The sequence below is a fragment of the Mycteria americana genome, chromosome 1 (assembly GCF_035582795.1).
Source record: "Mycteria americana isolate JAX WOST 10 ecotype Jacksonville Zoo and Gardens chromosome 1, USCA_MyAme_1.0, whole genome shotgun sequence".
In the NCBI taxonomy this organism is placed as follows: domain Eukaryota; kingdom Metazoa; phylum Chordata; class Aves; order Ciconiiformes; family Ciconiidae; genus Mycteria; species Mycteria americana.
Window position 1 is genome coordinate 163153479 of NC_134365.1, and position 21673 is coordinate 163175151.

At 35.5% G+C, this 21673-nt stretch overlaps 1 protein-coding gene across 2 annotated transcripts in view; it reads left to right on the plus strand.

The window, feature by feature from the left end:
* DOCK9 (dedicator of cytokinesis 9) overlaps positions 1-21673 on the plus strand; it is a 136918-nt gene that overhangs the window by 50338 nt on the left and 64907 nt on the right. For both annotated transcript variants that reach the window (XM_075526447.1, XM_075526456.1), the window contains exons 6-18: positions 3615-3710; positions 4164-4298; positions 9256-9430; positions 10752-10819; positions 14720-14794; positions 14892-15032; positions 15402-15602; positions 15745-15867; positions 18288-18370; positions 18821-18943; positions 20768-20847; positions 20930-21117; positions 21242-21307. In XM_075526447.1, coding sequence (XP_075382562.1) covers positions 3615-3710; positions 4164-4298; positions 9256-9430; positions 10752-10819; positions 14720-14794; positions 14892-15032; positions 15402-15602; positions 15745-15867; positions 18288-18370; positions 18821-18943; positions 20768-20847; positions 20930-21117; positions 21242-21307 — 1554 coding nt within the window. The remainder of the gene's footprint in view (positions 1-3614; positions 3711-4163; positions 4299-9255; positions 9431-10751; positions 10820-14719; positions 14795-14891; positions 15033-15401; positions 15603-15744; positions 15868-18287; positions 18371-18820; positions 18944-20767; positions 20848-20929; positions 21118-21241; positions 21308-21673) is intronic.

A 21673-nucleotide genomic window follows, 5' to 3' on the forward strand; every position in this document is an offset into this window, starting at 1 on the left:
CATGGAAACAAAAGCTAAAAAATTGACTAAAACTCTAAGGTATTTTCTTTTTTGTCATTGGCTTAGTGAAACCAGACATCTATTGCCTCAAGCAATTTTCAAGTATGTTTCAAATGTCAAAGACTTTTTTTTTTTCAGTAACTGCTGCTACTGTTTGTGTGATTTATTTAATTTTTACCACACCTTGTTTCAAAACACAGTGTTTAAATGCCAGTGTTTTCTTTTCTTATGAGTACTTGAACTCTTGCATCACAGAAAAGAATTAAAATAAAATAAAATAATTTTTTGTGGTTTTTACTCATTGACCGTTAGTTTGCTTCTAAAGTCGTTGTATTCAGAACTGCTGCATATGAAATAAAAGTAGTTCCTTACAAGTTTTCCTGGATTAAATGTGGAAAAAGTAGTTCAGGGAGTGCATCTGAATAGGTAGATTCAGGTAGAACAATAGTTCAGAACAGGTAGTCTGAGGATGCCATTTCTCCAGTGCTGCTATTAATCTGCACTGTGATATTTGGACAAATAATTTCATACATCTGTATCCAAATCTTCCAATTTGTAAGATGAGGATAATTATGATTTATATTATACTGAAATTAGAAAGACTTGACATTATTTACTGTGATAATATTTCTGACAACAGAAGTGTTTTAGAAAACAGTGAGTTAAACATAAGAAAAAATAAATGGAGGTATAATTGACTGTTACTAGGAAAAATACTTACAGCTAGAGTTAGTTAAACACTGAAAAACTATAGCTTGGCTATTATCAGATGGTATGTGTTATACTAGGAAGTGTAAGTGGAGAGGACTTCCTGTTTCCTTCTGCCCAGTTTCCTGTTAGAGCAGGCAGGAATGTCATATCTCTTTCAGAGGGTACAGTCACTGGAGAAGAGGTCTGCTACTCTTTGAGGAACTTAAAATATAAACACAAGAAAAAACCATGCTAGGAAGAAAAGGGAGCTTAATGGGAATAGGGTGGGGGGACCATAAATTCTTTCCTCAAGGGAAGAATTAATGCAAGAGGTTTTTCTTTCAAACGTTAACATCCTTGTATTCCAAAAAGCCTATATGCAAATCTTAGATTAAAAGTTGTTTGGTCGTCTTTTTGTTTTGCTTTTGTTTGTGCGTTTTTTGTTTGGGTTTTTTTTGTTTTTTTGTTTTTTTAAGAAAGCTGATTTATTAAAAGACATATAGAAAACAAAAAGTTTTTAACTTTTTGTGATTAAAATTGGAGTGATTAAAAATTGGAGGAAAACCAGATAAAGATCAGTTTAATCTTGCATCGTTAAAAAGGAGAGAATTACCTTTCCAAAACTAATTTGAGCTGTCAGGCCATCAGGTTGCTATTTGTAAACGGAATTTTTAAATCAGCCTGGGGTATGGGATCAAGATAAGGAGTTGTTTTTGTTGAAACAGTTGCTGTTGAAGTAAATTTTGGAGCTGAGTTTGTGGGAAAGATCATTAAAAAAGGTGAAGCACAGTGTGCAGCAGTAATAATAAAAGTGAGGAAATTAACTTACCAGTTGGAAACAGGAAGTATGTTTTCAGTGTAAAAGTCGTGTGTTAACAACTGGATTCTGGGTTCCTTTGTATTAACAGATGGTCGGATGGAAAGATTCAGTAGCTTTTTGGCTCTGTAGGCAGGAATTCTGCCTGACAGAAAGAAATGGTGTAACTAGAGAGGCCCAAATGACAGTCAGTTTTATGGTTAGAAAACAGCATGCAGCTCAACAGAATTGGGAAACAGTGCACCTCAGAGACTTGGAACTGGAAAAAGAGTCTTGATAGAGCTAAATCTTAATTTTTGTTAACACAGGTAATTAAGGAATTCTTGTTATGTCAGGTGATCTTATGTATGGTTTGTGAAATTACAGAAAAGCATTGGTTGTTTTGTGCCAAGTTTTGATGATAATTCATCATCTACTCATCATCTTACATTTGTAAAGGTGGTTTTAAACCATCCTTTTCTTGGGGATAACTCCCATCAGCAGAGGTGGAGAATCATAGTTGGAAACCCATAAGTGATTTCAGTTGTCTCTGTATCTTGATTGTTGTACAAGAAAAATGGTTATCTAGGTAATGGAACAGGGGTGGGGGCTAATGACTTGAAAATATGAAACAAGCAGACTGTATTGCTTGGACAGTGAGACTCACTGGGGTATATGGAAAATTTATGGAGTATTTCTGGTCCATGCTTCTGGGGCATTATATCCGATGCTCTAATAGTTGGTGACCATGTCATCCTTACTGGACCTAACTTCCATAGTATCAAGCTGACTAGAATTTTTGAAGGAGCAGATTGCTGCATCTTTTGCCTTCTGTTTGCAGTTTTTTGAAGTTCACATGTGCATATGCATATGAATATGCAAGGTACACAGACTACATAAGCTGTAAATAAATTAACTAGTAACTTTTTACAGAATGTTCCTTGATTTAGTTCCAGGAACTAATTCATATTATTCCAAAATTTGGTTTTAATGTTCAGTAGTTTAATTAATGACTCTGTCCCCCATATGTAATCACTTTTTGTTGTGTCTTCTCTTAATAGCTGAGAAAAGGAATTAGAAAAAGTAGTTGAGGCACTTGAAGTTTTGTGGTTTTGTTTTCAACTGGATACTCAGCTAATTTTCAATGTTTCAATAATAAATTATTAGGAGTATTTCTCTAGTTGGTTGAAAATCTTCCTACATGTCTAATTTGTTAATGTTTTTGTTGTGTCAAAATGGGTTACATCAACTGGAAACCATAGTAAAGTCAGCATGGTACTGCTCTAAAAGATTACTTGAACTGAATATTAAATATTTATTCTGTGGCAATTATAAATCTTTCATTTTGATTGGTTTTGATAGTAGACTACTGCTTTTTGGTATTTGTTAACATCCTATGGATTTTGATGTAGTTTCTAAGTTCCATCAACTGGCAGATGGAAGTGGTATACAGGCAGTGGGTGTGATGTGTGGTACATGCATTGGATCTGCTATTTGTGAACTTGCCATCACTGCTAAGTTTGGTCTTGTTCTCTTTAGAAAGCTTTGATTCAGATCTCTAAAAGGGCAGATCCAATTCAGGAGTTCAAGACTTAGTTCTCTGTAAATTCTTAAGGAAGTAAAGTCTTTGAAGTAATACATGTAAAGCAAAATGGTTTGAGAAATCTCGGTTGAAGTTTTGGATAAGCATGAGTTTACATTGTTCTTTTTGTTAATAGAAATTGGTAAAAATTCTTGCACTGGAAGATTAGAATATATTAAAAAGCTTACAAAGTAAATGTAAGTAAATGTTTTCAGTTTTGAGTTTTCCCTCTTTCCTCTATTTCAGTGGGATTTATCTTGACTAATATTTGCCATAGAGAAAGCCTATATAAGTGGCCAGGTTACCTATCAAAAGTTAGATGAGGTCAATCTCATCCCTGGTCTTTAAATAAAATAATTGGAATTCGAAAGCTATAGACTTTCACCAGGGACTCATAGTACATTATTATCATTACATTATGAGCATAGCTATTCCATCTTTTAAAAATGACTTCTGAAATTTTCAATAAATACAACAATTTCAGACTGTAATGCAAAACTTTACCTTTTTTTTTTTTTTTTTTAATCTCCCTTTCTTCATCTCCAGGATGCAGCATCTCTTGGGTCTCAGAAGGGTGGAATAACTAAACAAGGATGGCTGTACAAAGGCAACATGAATAGTGCAATCAGTGTGACAATGAGAGTAAGTTTAAGAATGTCTTACGCATGGTAAAAACTGAACACCAATATTAAATATCACTGTGCCTTTGAGAAGTCAATTTGTACGTGGTTTAATTCTTAAAAAAAAAAAAGTGTGGGATGAAAGAGGGAAGCTTGTATGTAACTTATATCTGTGAAATCTTACTTTCCTTTTATTCTACTTAAATCAGTTTTAAACACCTTTCAATGGGTCAGAAATACTTTCAAATAATGTAGTACAATCTTGCTGCAGGTTTTTAAGTTAATTTTTTAATTTTTTTTTTTTTTTTAGATTACTGATTTCTGGTTTATTTTCTGAGGATACTGATTAGGTTATGTGCAAATAAAAGCTTTTTTCTATAACCTGCTGTGTAAATAGCACTTATGGGTTTTGTAATATGAAGCTGATTAATACTACTGTAGTAATTGCTTTTCTTTCCTCCTTTCTTTTCACTAGTCATTTAAAAGAAGATTTTTCCACTTAATCCAACTTGGTGATGGATCCTATAATCTCAATTTCTACAAAGATGAAAAAATATCAAAAGAACCTAAAGGATCAATATTTCTAGATTCATGCATGGGAGTGGTTCAGGTAATTATAATTTTTCTGCCTGTTCTCTAGTTAATTCTGTATTTGATAGCAAATGGATTTTTTAAAATTACAGATAACTTTTGTCAGATGTAGATAAGTACCTATTATGAGAGGAACAGTTAGACACGCTGCATCTTGCAAAAACAGCGAATGAGATTTTAAAGGGCAGGAGGCTGAATTTTAAAAATCTTTCTGAAAAGAACATAAATTACTAGTTGATGTCAAGTATTTATCAAAAATATCAAACAAAATTTTAAGGCAAACACACAAAAACTCCCAACCTTAAATCATGGCAAAGTAATGACAACATAAAATTAAAGTTCATTTCAGTTACATTGTGTACTTACATGAGCTGTAAAATGTTCTGCATAGCTTCTTGTGTGGGATTTTTGTTGTGGGAATTGTATTAAATTCAGTCACCCTTCCAGATGCTTTCATTTGACCTTTATAATGTTACTTTTATGTGCTTTTCCTTATTTTAAAAAGTTAAGGGCTTTGGTAAAATGTTTGTCAGTAGCAAGTGCCAAAGAAAAGATTATTTTTTTTTCCCTTGTGATTCTGTTATGTATTTACAGTACAGCATGTAACTGTTTTGTTAGGCACAGCATACCTGGAAAAAAATCTTGGGTTTTAGGGTTTTGTTAACTTGGCTAGAAATAGGCAAGTTAACAAATGTATTTCTTAAATAATATTTTTTTTTTTAGTATTAAGTTTTTAGAAGATTTATGCAGGGAGATACAACAGCTTTACAGAGGATTATTTTTTTTCCAAATATTGTAATAATATTTTTGGATACACATTTAATAGATACTTCACATGGGAAGTCTTGTAACTGTAATAAATTTAATCGTATTTCACGTTCTATACACAGATTTACACAAATTGTTTTGCCTTGAGGGTACAATTCTGGCCAACTCCACTGAAATGAGTTTGATTTGTGTTTTTAAAATAAACCAACAAACAAAAAAGGTGGTTCCTAAACACAGTTGTAGTCTTTGTCTTGCACTTAAAATGTATCTCCTTCTGCTCCTCAGCTTCCTCTGGTTTGGCGCACCTCTCTCTGATAATATCTATTCTCCATCTTCTGGGCTGTTTCTGGCCCCCTTTGTTTCCCACTTAGGCAATGGCTTGTTTCTGGTTCTCAGCCTGTGTCTCTGGTACAGACTACTGTGGGCACAACAATATTAGTTTACAGCATCAGAAAACATTGAGATTTTCAGAAGTTACAAATGAAGGAAAGGCACTGCAGCAGAGGGAAGTGCTAAGTCCTGCAGCGGGGGAGAACAACCCCAGGCTCTGGTACATGCTGGATAGGCCACCCAGCTGGAAAGCAGCTTGGCAGAAAAGGACCTGGAGGTCCTGGTGGACACCAAGTTCAACATCAGCCAGCAATGTGCCCTTGCTGCAAAGAAGGCTAATGGTGTCCTAAGCTGCATTAGGGGGAGTGTTGTCAGCAGGTTGAGGGAGGTGGTCCTTCCCCTCTGAACAGCTGAATAGCACTGGTGAGGCCACACCTGGAGTCCTGTGTCCTGTTCTGGGCTCCCCACTAAGAGAGACATGGGCATACTGGAGAAAGTCCAGCAAAGGGCTATAAAGATGATGAAGGGATGGAGGATGGAGCATCTCTCCTATGAGGAGAAACTGAGAGAGCTGGGACTGTTCAGCCTGGAGAAGAGAAGGCTCAGGGGGATCTCATCAACCTATATAAATACCTGAAGGGAGGTTGCAAAGAGGACGGAGCCAGGCTCTGCTCAGTGGTGCCCAGTGCACATGTGCAACGGGCACAAACTGAAACACGGGAGGTTCTCTCTGAACATCAGGAAACACTTTGTCACTGTGAGGGTGACCAAGCACTGGCACAGGTTACCCAGAGAGGTTGTGGAGTGTCCATCCTTGCAGATACTCAAAAGCTGCCTGGACACGGTCCTGGGCCAAGTGGCTATAGGTGGCCCTGCTTGAGCAGGGAGGCTGGGCTAGATGGCGTCCAGAGGCCCCTTCCAACCTCAGCCATTCTGTGATTCTGTTTTTGGTTTTTTATAATCCTGAAAACACCCTTTTTCCTAAATCATCTTTTCATGAAGTACTGTTGCATACTTTCTGTTCATCAGTTCAATTCAGGTAACCTGAAGTTTCCTCAGATTTTGTCAGAAGCTTTTTTTTTTTTTTTTTTTTAACTATTGTTCCTTTGTTCTATTGCAAGTAAGGTTTTGGGCTGATACAGTAGTCTTTAAGTAAAACTGTACTGTACTTTGGATGCTTAACGTTTTATAGTTGGCTTGTGTCTTGAATGCTATACTGTTGTCTTGGTTTAACCCCAGCCGGCAACTAAGCACCACACAGCCATTCACTCAGTCCCCCCTGGTGGGATGGAGGAGAGAATTAGAAGAGTAGAAGTGAGAAAACTCATGGGTTGAGAAAGAGACAGTTTAATAGGTAAAGCAAACGCCACACAGGCAAGCAAAGCAAAACAAGGAATTCATTCACTGCTTCCCATGGGCAGGCAGGTGTTCAGCCATCTCCAGGAAAGCAGGGCTCCATCACGCGTAATGGTTACTTGGGAAGACAAACGCCATCACTCCGAATGTCCCCCCCTTCCTTCTTCTTCCCCCTAGCTTTACATGCTGAGCATGATGTCATATGGTATGGAATAGCCCTTTGGTCAGCTGGGGTCAGCTGTCCCAGCTGTGGCCCCTCCCAGCTTCTTGTGCACCTGGCAGAGCATGGGAAGCTGAAAAGTCCTTGATTTAGTATAAGCACTGCTTAGCAACAACTAAAACATCCCTGTGTTATCAACACTGTTTTCAGCACAAATCCAAAACATAGCCCCATACTAGCTACTATAAAGAAAATTAACTCTATCCCAGCTGAAACCAGCACAACTCTATTCTACAGTACCATCAGCATTCATCTTGGTATCTGGATGTTCAGAACTGTGTGTAGAAATTTGACACTAGTTATGGATCAACATCAGGTGCAAAAGCAAAATCAGTTAATGCTCACTTCTATGAAGCCAAGAAGTCATTCAATGGCTAGAATAAAGGGGGTTGGAAACAGCTATTTTCTTTACTTGAATTGTTGGTGAGGGGCAAGTAAATGAGATTTTCAGCTATAAAATATTATACATAATGGCCCTATTCCAGATGTGTGATTTTATTATTTTATATTAGGTACTGTATCCTCTCTTGCTGATCTTATTTTATTCATTGTTTTACTGTTACTTATTATTGGTGTTGTATTAGCATCTAGAAACTCATATTGGAGAAAAGTGTTCTCTACACAGTAGAAATTGCATTTCCATTTAATGGAAGAGGAAAATAAAATAAAAAATTGTATGGACGCCAGCCACTGTACTTTGCAGTAGTCTAACTTGGAATTCATAGAAATGGTTGTTCTTCTTAGGTAGACATACTTACAAGCTTTTGTTCTCAGAATCAAACTACTTGTTTCAGAGTAAGGCTTTTTGGTGAGGGGGGATTAGTTCCTATTGCATTTGTATAACATTTCTCATTTCTGTTTTGACTTCATTCAGTACATATGCTTATTTATTTTTCAAAGGCAGTAGATGCACAAGAGAGAAGAATGCTGACTTCACTAACAGACATTAAAGATAAAGCAGAATAGAGCAGAATATGCTCCTTTATCAGTACTTGTATGAGAGGAATGCTGAATATGTGCAATAAGTTTTGTTTGGGTTTTGGTTTTGGTTTTTTGGTGTGTATGTGTTTTTTGTTTGGTTGGATTTTTTTCTCCCCAAAACTGAAAAATGTTAAATGAAAAGACAGGAATTCCCAAAATACTGTTTGGAGGTTTTTTTGTTTTGTTTTGTTTCACTGGGCTTTTTGTTTTGTTTTAATACTGAAGTGTGTTGAGACTTTTCTGCATCACAGAGAAGTGCAGTCACATAATATATGCAGTGTATGTATTCACACATACAGTCATATATATAGGCATAGTTGCTCTAACTCAGTGATTTGTGAAAACTGAGAAGTGTGATATGTACTACCTGTGTCAAGTTTTTAAACTGTGGAAGTTAAAGGTTACTGTTCTAAGATTTTTCATTTACTTTGGTACTGATTTTAATTGGTAAGACTGCCTTATATCTGGCGACTGTACATTTGTTTGTATCCTCCTTAACAGAAACTCATCTTTGGTAGAAAGCTGACTGTTTTGCCAACCAGTAGTTAGTCTGTTAATTGAAAAATCTGAGGCATAGTGAAGCTAAAATGTAATTTGGCATTTAATTTAACTTAAAACAAACAAACAAACAAATCCCCCAACCATTAAGTCTGTCTTATTGTTTATGTTAAAGTTTATCTAATGACTTATCAATTTTTAAAATTAAATTGATGATGATAACATAAAATTTTAATTTAAGAGTTGTGAATTCATTCCCAGGAACATGAGTCAAGCCAGGTAGCATTTGAAGCCTTGATTTAAATTGTGCAAACAGGATGACAATTATGGTTGAGGAACAAAGGAGGAATTGATTCCCAACTTCATGCATATTTAAAAGACTAGCAACATCAGGGCATTCAGGGTTGAGGTTGGTTATGATTTAGCCTCCGGTATAAAATCCCAACGTGCAAATGATTCTCACTCAAATATTAATAGTTTTGTGCCTTTTTTTTAATCAGTAGATCTTAGTTAGCTTCACTTCTAGATGATCTGAGTACATGAAGACTTGATGTTTAGAATTTTTTTTTTTTTAAAATGATTACAGGCAGAATGATGAGGGGGAACTGAAAAATGGGCTGTTACCTTTCATACTTCCACTTGTTGCAGCGATACAAATAACTTCAAAAGGTCAAATGTCAGAGAGGAAAAAGTGTAATTATAATACACTTATTCAAAATATCAAACTGTATATTTTTGTTAAAAGATCTGAAATACATATAACTTCTTTTGATTGTGAGTAGACAGTATGTAAAGATTATAAAGATCTTTTATTTTCTTACAGAACAATAAAGTCAGACGTTTTGCATTTGAGCTCAAGATGCAAGACAAGAGTAGTTACCTTTTAGCTGCAGATAGTGAACTTGAAATGGAAGAATGGATAAACACTTTGAACAAAATCCTTCAGCTTAACTTTGAGGCTGCAATGCAAGAAAAAAGAAATGGAGAGTCTCACGAAGGTAAGCAGGGTTTCTAGCAATGCTAATACTGTTATGTGACAACATCTGCATACATGCATTTGGAAAGAAAGGCTTTACTGTGGCTAATTTTTTTTTTTCTTTGGTCATAAAAATTATAGGCCTTTTCACTGTCTGTTTGAACTGATGAGAGTTTTGACCTTTTGGCATTAAAATAGCACTGTTCTGTATTGATTCCAATTGAGTTAAGTCCAGAAGAGAATAATGAGACTGATCAGAAGTCTAGAAAAATAGAACCCACAACGAAAAATCAGGACTGAGGCAGTTTAAGGAAAAGAGAAAACTTAGGAGGGACTTGTTTTGAAATGTGTAAAATGCTGCTGAAAATGGAATAATCTGTTCTGTGGTCACTGTAGGTAGAAGAATAAGAAATTGTGGTTGCAGTGAGGGACTTTAGATGTAACTCCCTTGACCACAAATATTTCCTTAAAGTACTGAAATAGATTCCTTGGGTGTCAAATCTTTTCTATTGGAGCTCTTTAAGAATAGGTAAGGCAGATATCTGTGAGGAATGTAATGTAGGCATAGTTGATAGTTTGGTGACAAAAGGATAGCCTAGATGTCCTCTCGTGCATTTTTCCTTTTGAGAGCGTATGGGGAGGGCGGCTGTTATGGGACCAAGTGTATGCATATCCAGAAGAACCTGGAAGAGGTTATAGAAGGTTGTTCTGCCTAATAAACAGCACAATATACCAAAAGGGATCATTAGAGTTTAAAATGAAGTATCACAGTCTTTGGTGAAGATTGCTGGAATTTAACATGATGTTTGCAACGAAAGCAAATTGGAAAAAGAGAAGCCTGTAGCTCTGTGAAAGACAGTTTAGTCAGTGGTCCCCAGTTGACCTTAGAACTGTAAGATGCTTATAGCTAACTGAATGGTTGCTCTGTAAATCCAGTAACTGTTGGAGAGTAGAGCTGGGAACCTAATGAACAGAGGGAACTTGCCTTGAAATCAAGTTACAATGCATAGTGGAAAAAGTCACATACATTTGTGCATTGAATATCCCCTTTCCCCATGCAGATATCAAAATTAATATGAAAGCTATTTTCTAGATAAGATTAGAAATAACTGCTACTTTACCAATTTATGTAACTGGTTACATCCTCCAAGAAGTCACTGCATCAAAAATGAAATGATGGAGTCGTCCCCAACCTGTTTACATTAACATTTGTCATTTTTGAAGGGGTAAGAGTTAAAAAAAAAAAAAAATTAAAAAAAAAAATCAGAAATAGTTTTGCTACAGAGTTTTGTGAGTAGTTTGGGGTTTTTAAATTTTTTTTTAATGTGGTTTTATAATTTCAGATGATGAACAAAGCAAAATGGAAAGCTCATCAAGTAGTTTTGATAACTACTATCCTGAAATTGCCAAGGTAACATATATTGTAAATGCCAGCTTGGGATATAAAGTACTAAACATAAGTTAGCCACATGAACTTTCAGTAAAGGTAAGGTATTGGCTTCTAGCTTCCAGCTGGTTTGTGGTGCTTTGAAAGCTTAGGAGCTCTGTCATAAACAGATGTGGTTATTGAGCTTCTTAATTTTCTGCTTTTGGAAGCAAACTAGCTACTGTCTTAAAGTTGCTTATATAAATCTTGACATGCTGTTTAAAAGCAGCATGTTTTATTATTTTATTAGTGTATTGTATTTTGCATATTTTGTATTGTTTTATTGCATGCAGGTAAGTGCTAAAGTATTTCTATAGAAATCTAGTTATACTATAGTCGAGGTTTATTTTTATAGTTAGAAGTGCAGAGGAGCTTAATAGCAGTGATGATGTGAATGTATTTTAAGATCCTTGTGTTTGTAATGAGCTGGCAAGTTCATGGATACTACCTGTATTGCCATAGTTCTTGCTTTTCAATTTTGTTCTTATAAAGGTGTGGTAGAAATAGAAATAAGAATAAAATAAAATAGAAATAAATAGAAAATAACAGTAGCTTGTCCTCACGCCATTTGCAGACTTTATTTCAGTTAAATCAGTGACTTGTGTGTTGCAAGAGTTCTCTAAGGGAGAAAATTTTGTTAAATCACCTAAGGACTGGAGCTGGTGACCTTTTTCTATTGAAGTTGCAGAATTCAAACTCCTTCCTGTGACTTCCTTAGTCTTTCTTCTGTGTGGCACAGCCTGCAGCCTTGAAACTTTTCTGCTTGACCATGCTCTGGAATGCTCTCCCCTTCTTTTCTGAGCATCTGTCTGACCTAGTAACTACTCCTGAACAGAGTGCAGCTTATAAACTGAGAACAAGTAGTAAACCAAATTCTACCTATTACAATAGCTAACATATCAAAAGATCCAGTGAGAATACATTAACAGGCTTTTAGCACCCAAATTGGTTGGCTGACTTAATTCTTTCTGTTACTGCTTTGTAATCGACTTAGCACGTGTACACAAAAAGCTATTATGTGATAATCTAACTCCAGATACGGCTGTATTTGGAAATTAATTGGGATTGTGATGCATACAATCAAGTTTTCCCTGGAAGAGCTGTAAGCATCAAACAGCATACTTACATGAGGCTATGAAAATTTATTTCAGAAACAAATATAAAATTAGATGCTTTTATTGTATGGAAGGCTTTTCTTTCTTTATAGTCAGAGTTATTGGAATGCTTAGGTTCTATATGACTTCCAGAGGGGACTTTTATTCAGGGCTGCAGCACCTGCATATGGTTTTAGTACTACAAATGCTGTTTCCTGTTTCCTTAACCTTCTGATTGGAAGCATGCAGCTCTTTAAGCTAGGTATTTTTCTCAGCTCTTTAAGCACTGGCTTTTTTTATTCCCTGGTTATAACCCATTTAAATTTCTGTTTCCTTCAAAATAAGTTTTTTGGCTTTCCCATTCTAGTTCATCTTTACTAAATACTACCTTTCAAAATAATTTGCTCTAATGTATTTTTCTAGCCTTTCTTCCGTGAGGAGAAGTATAGGGAAAAATCTGCCCATTTGTGTTAGTACGCTGTTTGTGCCTTAACTTGATTACTTTATATAAATGCTGTTTGTTTTGAGGACTTTTTTTTGTCCCCTATTCTTTCTTGCATTGTCTTTTCAGCTGTTGTTTGGGTTTGAGTTTGGTTCTTTTTTCCCCAGTGGAAGACTTACAAGGCATTGAGCCTTCTTTTACAAGAGTTTATAGTTGCTCTATTATTTTTGCTTTTTCTAAGACGAGATTTTCACAATAGCTGACCTCATATCCTTATGAGGAAAGAGAAATTCCTTCAGGGGTGATTGTAGAGCACCTGACAATAGGGGAAAAAACAGTCTTCCTAGGAAAGGTTTAACCCTTGTGAATACACCTCCAAGCCTTCCTTTTTCTACCAACAGCTGTTAGTTTATAACATAAACTAAATAAGATGGTATTGTGCGCTTCAGTGCACAGATGTGCACACATATATATCAGTCTGTCTGTCTGTCCTGCCTACTTCATGTTCCTTTTATCTGTAGCCTCAGTACCAAGAGTGAATGGGGTGGGGTGGTGTTTTTGTTTTTTAATCTTCAGAGAAAACAAATTAGACCTCTGTCTTAAATAACTATGTGACTGTCATGATCAGTGTGTCCAAGTACCTCCTTAACCATTACGGGTCCCAGTATTCCTTGAGGTAGGAAAACATTGTCTCTGTTTTACAGATGGGGAAATGGAATTACAGAGTCACCGCTGTGCTGTAGACAGGGTCAATGACTACCTACATTTTCAGTTCTTGACTTCTGACTGACTGCCCCTGATCTGTCAGTCAAAAATGCATATTTTTGTCTTGTCTTTAGTGCACAAAATACCAAAGAATCTAAACCTATTCAAGATGCTTTAGCTGAAACAGTTTCTGTCTTGCTCCTATGACTAGATCATCTTCCTCTTCAGTTCTTGCCACTGACTATTCCCTTTCCAAAACATACATGCAACCTTCTTGCCATCCTTAAACTTCTTCACAGTTTAGTCCTGTGGTTCTCAATCATACTGGCTGTTGAACAAGCAAAGTCTGCCAATACTCTGCTGGTATCGAGTGTCTGGGTCGTGTCTTTCACAGCAGCTCTTGTCTTTTCTCCTGTGTGTGTTTAAAGATAACAAAGTAAAGTAAATGAAGTCCTTTAGAGCATCTATACTCAAAATCACACCTCCGAAGTTCCTATTCTGTAATGCATTCCTTTAAGTCAAATTCTTTTTTATTATTATTATTATTGTCAACCTAAAATAGGATTTTGAGCTCTTAGAGCTGATGGGGTTTTGGGGTTTTTTTTTCTTTTTCTTGAGACATAGTAGGAGTTTTTTTCAACCTCCAGCAAAGCAGATGTAGACAGTAGATCACTTCCAGCTGATGGTCAGTGATGAGCATTTTGGGTTGGTAACTTCTTTTAACCCATACAGGCTGATCCAAAAGTAGACACCTGTCTGTAACATAATACTTTGTATCCCTGTTTAGTCAGCTACTACTTTGGGAATGGCAACTCTCCTACATGGGTAATTTTGGCACATGCATGTGTCCATTTGTCATGTCCTGTGACTTTACAAATCATAGAATACTCTTTAAATAATACCTTTTTTTGAAAAAGTAACCTATGTATACCATCAGTTTTCACATTCTATTTTGTTCCACTTTACTTTTGTTTTATTGTTAGTAGGTAGGTATCCATGAATCCCAGGCAGATCAGTGTACAGTGTACTCTGCAAAGTAACTTCAAAGTGTGAGGGCTTTATCTTTTGGAAGTTTTGGGGTTTTTCTTCCATCTACCCACAGGAAAACCGCTTCTTTGGCAGTAGAGCTCAAGAAAAACAAAACACAACAGAAAAACCAAACAAGAAAAAGAAAAGAGCGCGCTATGATGGTGTTCCTTAATTTAGGTAACCTGTTGTTTCCTGAGCAATTTTATGGTCTCAGGATAGCTCTGAGGTTTAACCTACATTCATACTTTTTTTTTTTTTTTTTTTTTTTTTTTTTTGTAAAATAGTGTTATGAAGGTTATTGTTTAAGGAGCCAAACTGTTATATGAGCTACACTGGAGTATACTTCCCATGAGCTTGGAAGGTTACATGTTGCTGATGTAAGTTTTTGTGTTTCTAGGCCTGGAAAAGCCTTTAGAGGAGAGTAGTCTTCTCTCACTTTTTACCTGGACATGATGGAGCAATTTAAACTAAGGAGTTGCAAAGCTCAGTTAGGGAGAGAAGAGTGCATGAATTAAGAACATGTAAAGCTTTGAACATCACAGAAAAAGGAATGAAATTGAAAACCACTTTAATTTAATAGTGTGATACTAAGCCTTTTTTTCTTATTTTGAACAGAGTACCAGAGAAGCAGAAATCAAGTTGAAAAGTGAAAGCAGAGTTAAACTTTTTGCATTGGATCCAGATGCACAGGTTAGACTTTTTACAAGGAAGCATATTATTTTCTTTTACGTTGATCCTTTTGAGATGAAAAACGACTTACCTTAATTTTTCTTTTCTCTTTTTAAAGAAACTTGACTTTTCTGGTATTGAACCAGAAGTGAAGCCATTTGAAGAGAAATTTGGAAAAAAAATTCTTGTGAAGTGTAATGATTTATCTTTTAATTTGCAAAGCTGCGTTGCAGAAAACGAAGAAGGACCAACGACAAATGTAAATAATTCATCTAATTATTTTCTGTTAATATGGTAATGAATGTCTTAATATTTTGTTGGCACTATTCTCAATGGCAGGAATTCCTTACTGTGATTGAGAAACTTATATTGTGGGTTTTTTTTTTTTTCTACTCCTTTAAATCAAAATGAGAGCCTAAATCCAACAAAAAGTAACTTTGCTGCTAATCTTTTTGTGTTGTAGAAAGTGGAATTTTTCTTTCACTGTCTTTTACATCTTGTCAGTAATATCTACAGTGATGGCTGTGTGTAATTGTTTATAAAAATGTTACTCATCTTCCTTTCACACACATTTTTATAGTAACGTAGATACCAGCAATGACACTTGATTCTTTTTTTAAATGTCTAGGTAGAACCTTTCTTTGTCACATTATCACTATTTGATATTAAAAACAACCGGAAGATTTCAGCAGATTTCCATGTTGATTTGAATCACGCCTCAGTAAGGCACATGATATCCAATGCGTCTCAGCAAGCGATGAATGGCAGTGGTGATAGCTTACACAGAATTCAAGACATTCATGAAACTGTGTTACAATACCCAAAGCAGGTAAGAACTAGTAACCTAAAGAATTAGTAGGATTTTGGATACAAGTAGAGAGTTGTCCTACATGGTTTGGATGGCTTTCTATTATGTGATGTAAAACGTGTGTGCATTTTCCTTTTATATTTATCTCTTGTTTTATTTCTAGGGAATATTCTCGGTCACATGTCCTCATACTGACATTTTCCTTGTGGCTAGAATAGAAAAAGTATTACAGGGAAGTATTACACATTGTGCTGAACCATATATGAAAAGTTCAGATTCTTCAAAGGTATGTTATCTTCTTCTGGGGCATGGAAAAAATGCTGAGGCAAGACAGGTTGATTTCAAATAAATAAATATCAATCAAAAGCTTAGTTCTTTTATAGGAAATTCAGATAACTAGATGATTTGATTAAGTAAGTTGTAGTTATTACGAGTAACTATTATTAATTGAAACATTATAGATAAAGTCTAACTTATTATTGGGAAACATTTATTTAGCTTTTTATAATTGTGACAATCTATAATTTTTATAATGGCTTTAAATAAACTGATTTGACAAAAGAGTATTAGACTTCAATATGAAAGTCGAGTTGAAAATTCTTGAACAATGAAATATTAAATATAGGTCAGAGATTAACTGTATGTCTCAGTTAATGCATCTTATTTACTGTACCATTGTTGTTGACTTTTCCTTTGTCTCGCTTTTTGGTGATGATAGTTTACTGTAACTTCATCTGCACTCTTGCTGTTTTTTTGTTCAGAACCACTGAGATCATTAAGCCTCTGTTTTTATGTATAAAATGCCTTGCTGCTTTGATAGAACTCCAAATCCCTTTTGGAAATAAACCACTGAAACATCTTATATTTGCAGGAGTCTAGGATGACATAACGTTTTAATGTTTTCTGAAGCATATCTACCAGAAGCTTTGTCAGTTGCTGCTTCTTGTTTGTTGCTGAAGAAATAGAGTTTTAATTTTGTTGATTTACAGTTGTGCTTAAATAGTTGGCCTGGGATACTAGGAGAAAAGGTTTTTTGTAAGCAATTTTGGCTACTGTTGACATTCTTCCTGTTTTCAGCTAGAGAAAGGGAAGAAGAAAGGGTTAACTTTCAGTGTCTGCAGAGGAACAGTGTTCTTTCCTACTGATTTAATGCTGGCTAAGCTACACATAAAAAAAACCTGTATTTTTCACTTAGTCTTAATATAGATCAGACTACTGATTTGCTTTTCCAGGAATACTTGAGATTTTTTTTCAGCTATCGTTGGAAAACAGCAGCATTGTATTTTAGGAGTCTGGTTTTGAAGTGTATGCTGACTGTTACTGAGTTAAAACAAACCTGAACTGTGTAACTGATTTTGGTGGTCTTGAGCCTGAGCCACATGGGAAGGTTAAGTAAGCCCAAGTGTTCCCAAATTTGATGCTGAGTGCTAGACTTGTGTTGCCTTGTACTGCAGGAGTAGCCAATAGGAACATTCATGGTTATATTAACTTATGCTGTGCATTTCTGGTATTCATTTGCTTATAATTTTATACAATTGAACACTTAGTTTGAATTTTTCTCTGTTCTTGTTCTCTGGAATTACACAGTATTAATTTGAAACAAAACAGAACAGTACCAGCTATATTGGCCTCCATATGTGTCAGTGCAATGAGCAAGTTCCAGTTCCCTGCAGAATTACTACTCTGGACAAGAAAAAAGGAAACTGGAAGCAGCAAATTCTGTAGCCAAGAGATCACTTGTTCTCCCCTTAAACACTGAATACGGTGAATTAATGATGATTACTCGTCAAGGTTCTATGCTTCTGAGTGCAATTTCCCCCTTTTTACAGGAAATTATGGATAATGGGGAGTTGGCTTAAACAACATGCTAATAGAAACAGCTCTTCGTAATGTCAACAGCATAGATCAGGGATAATATTCAAGCAGGTTTACTCTGTGTTTTTTTGCCTCTGGCAAATAATTTTGCTCTATGTAGACACATAGGAGAAGCTGGTTTCTGGAAAAGAGAAGCCTGCTGCTCTGTTACGAGCTTCTGCTTTAGCTCAAGTGGTTCAGCTCGGTGTTGAACATCTCAAACCAGTGGGTTTCTAGCTCTTACTGTTATACGTGTTGGTTCTATATAATGGAATTGTTTGTTCACTTAAAAGATAACAAAACAAAAATTTAAAGTTTTAATGAAAACAATGTTGCAATGTCCATACATAGGATTATCCACGTGATCTTCGTACAACTCCTCCCCATATTCTGTGTGTACTTGCAATACAAATATTGCAGAGTATTTTACTATTTACTCTGCAGGAATGTGTTCTGGTACATAGAGGGGGTGTCGAATAGGGGAGCAAGTGGGGAGGGAAATGTTTTTATAGGGAGTCACAATTTTCTCTTAAAAACCAGTTGAATTTTGCTCTAGCTTTTGTATGAGTTTTGTATATAATAATTTTTTTTTTCTTAATTAAATATGTATTATCGGGAGTGTAGATGGGTCTATGTTTCCACCCATGAAATGCTGTGAAATCAGCAGGCCCTGCTTAACCTGAAATCGGTTGTTAAGAGGTATTTTAATTTGTCTTTCACTTGCATACTTAGGATTAACCTTCTAAAGACTTTCCAATTTATGTCAGTGTCAGTATGTGTTTTTTTTCTTGTGTACTAACAGTGCAAAAAATGTAGCTTTTAAAATGTGGCTATTTCTTATGTCCCTTGCAGGTTGCACAGAAAGTTTTGAAGAATGCTAAGCAGGCATGCCAGAGGTTAGGTCAATATAGAATGCCTTTTGCCTGGGCAGCTAGGTAAGGACAGATCTTGTCAATCTATATTTTTTCCTAACTTTTCTTTAACAGTATTTTCTGCATCTCACTTCTTGTAAAACTTAATGTGCTATTTAAATTATTTCTTGTTTTACTTTTAATTAACCAAAGATTTCTGACAAACAAGCTTACACTTCAGCTCTGTAGTAGGAAAAAAACTTATAAACATTCATTATATTATTATTCAAACCATAGAATATTGCCAGCTGTTTTCTGTTGCCAATATTTTTGATTTTACTAAGAATGAAATGGTTCACACTTGATTTGTTAGAATGAGCTATTTATATGTTAAAACTCACCTACAATGACAAGAGTATTAAATCCTTAACGTGGAGGATGGTGCAGTATGTTCTAATTTGTAGTAGAGAAATTTCCTGAAGTGAATTTCAACACTGTCATAAACTCAGCTGAAAGCAAGATTTTGACTTTCAGAACACTGTTTAAAGATGCCTCAGGAACCCTGGACAAAAATGCAAGATTTTCTCCTCTCTTCAGACAAGACAGTAATAAGCTTTCAAATGAAGACATGCTGAAATTGTTAGCAGATTTCAGGAAGTAAGTCTAATTTCCCCACTTTAAAAAACAAAACCAAACCAACCAACCACACCCTAACACCCCTCACCCCCCAAGCCCCACCATTTTTTGTTATGGTCTTGAACTGGAGCATCTAATCTTTTGATGTATGTGTTTATATGTTTTTCACTTCAAATATGGAAGTTGTATAAATATAATCAAGGCCTTCATACAAGCTACAGATCTTTCCTTTGCAGTGTTTGGGGGCTACAAGTAGGACTGAAGTATCATGCCATGTCTAACATGCAGTAAGCATCATATCCTGAAGTAGCTCTGTGTTAGGAGTTATGCTTGGACAATACACTCTTCTGGTTCTCAAAGGAAAACAAGCATGAGCATAAATCATATGTTCACTGGCCTTGGACAGAGAATGCTAGCTCTCAGGGAAAGGGATTCAAGCCAGTATCTAGTCCATCTTCCTTGGGAATGCATGTGGCTCAGGATGCCTAAGTAACAGAACATTGGTCATCCTTTTTTACAAAGTATTCCTAAAGACTGTATCAGTTTGTGTGTAAGGCTTAAGAATCTCCTACTGACAGATGACCCTATTAATAAACTAGTTTTAATCCCCTTTCTTATTAAATAGGATGTAAAATAATAGAGCAATCTCTGCTGCTTCGCAAAGGCATTTCCACTTCTGTTATGGTACAGTTAGCTGGAGTTGTATTAATTTGAACAATCACTAATTGCAAAAGGCTTGGGCTATAGTTTCTTTATTTTATTCTTGCTTACCAAATCTGATAAGGAGATGAGGTTTGTAATATTAATTTGTATTTTAATTCCATTTTAGCGAGCTGCTTAAAGTTTACATAACATTGAAATTGCTGTGTATTGATACTCCTGGCCATAAACAATATTATTGAAACTGAAACTGATATAGTAAATTAGCCTGCCACATCACTTTACCTTGTGAATTAAGGAAATGCTTTTGGTTATTTCAGCATCCTGTTTGTGGAATCACGTACAGTATTTCACAGGAATTCTAGTAAGAAAGAGATTGTAATGTCTAAGGCTTAGCTATTGGAATTAGAATCCAGAGTCCAACCGGAAAAAGTTGTTTGCTTCACAGTACAGGATTGTATTTCAGGAAAATTTTGCATCCACTTCCTCTGCAATAATTTAAAAAAAAATATGCTGCTGATTATCTTTACTAGTAAAGGGTTCTGCACTGGTGTTTTAACATGGAAAATATTCCTACTTCAAATCATATTTCTGAATTAGGAACATGATAACATCTAAGAAATGTCATAGTAGGCTAGTTAATAGTAAATATTTTGCAGAGTGAGTTTCTTTAAAACTCTAGAAAAAGGAGGAGGTAGGAAAAAAAAATTACTGAGTAGAAGACGCATTTTGTTAACTTACTGATTTCTCTCCCCCTCTGCTCTTCCCCCAAGTTTACCCTGTTACTGTAAATGCTTATCACTGCCATTGAGATTTAAAAAGCTTACTTATAGGTCCCCTCTTCGCTGCAAGTGATAGTGAGTTATTACATGGCAAACAAAACCTATCTTTAACTAAGTTTTTCATTTTGATTTAAAGAAAAAAAGTCATCAAGCTTTTTCTTAACGTTTTTCACACTTGTAAATAAAGCCATACTTTTTTTTTTTTTTGAGAATTTAAAGGAGAAGAAAACTGTGAATCTAGGCAAAAATCAAGACCAGATCAGTCATCCACCCCTAAACCACCTTTACTCTCATACTCCTATTTCAGGATATTACTTTTGCCTCTGTTTCCTATTATCTCTTTTCTCTGGCATCTGATAGTTTTGCATTTAGCCTGACTTTGAGGTTTTTTTCCTTCCTATAGACCTGAAAAGATGGCCAAACTTCCTGTTATTTTAGGAAATCTGGATGTTACAATTGATAACGTGTCACCAGATTTTCCAAGTAAGTATTAATAAACACTGTTAAGTGGACATTCAGGCTTTTTCTCTTCAGTTTTTTTTATTGGTGTTTTATGTATTTTCAGATTATGTTAACTCATCATACATTCCCATGAAACAGTTTGAAAACAGTACCAAGACACTAATAACGTTTGAAATAGAGGAATTTGTTCCCTGTATACCAAAACACACGCAGCCTTTCACCATCTACAACAATCATCTTTATGTTTATCCAAAGCACTTGAAATATGACAGTCAAAAGTCTTTTGCAAAGGTAAGTACAGGAAAACTGTACATTCTTCTCTCTCAGGTTTGGTTAAGATTTTTTTACATATTATGTTTCTGTGATGATCCTTATGATTAAGTGTTTGGGTTTTTGTTTTTAAATACTGCTTTAGGCTAGAAATATTGCAGTATGCATTGAGTTCAAGGACTCTGATGAAGAGGATTCTTTGCCTTTAAAGGTTAGTCTTTTGATTTTTGCGACTGATAAAAGAAAATAGTGAACAGCTAAATAACACAGTAGTACTGGATTAATTTATCTAGTTTGGGATGGCGGGTTTCTGTCCTCCTTTTGCATTTGGCAGAAGAGTAACCGCTAGATGACTTGCTTGTTTTTGATATAAAAGATTACTAAAGAACCCTCAGAGCATTTAATTTCTTTATATCAACAAAAAATCCATGAATAAACTTGTTGCAAACAAGGGTGGCTTATGCCTACTCAACAGGAAGAATTCTTTAAGTTAAAACAGTACAGCTTTAGGTCAACTGCAGAGCTAAGCTCTGTGTTTGTTTATGAGCTACCACAGTGTATAAGAGGTGCCTGGAAG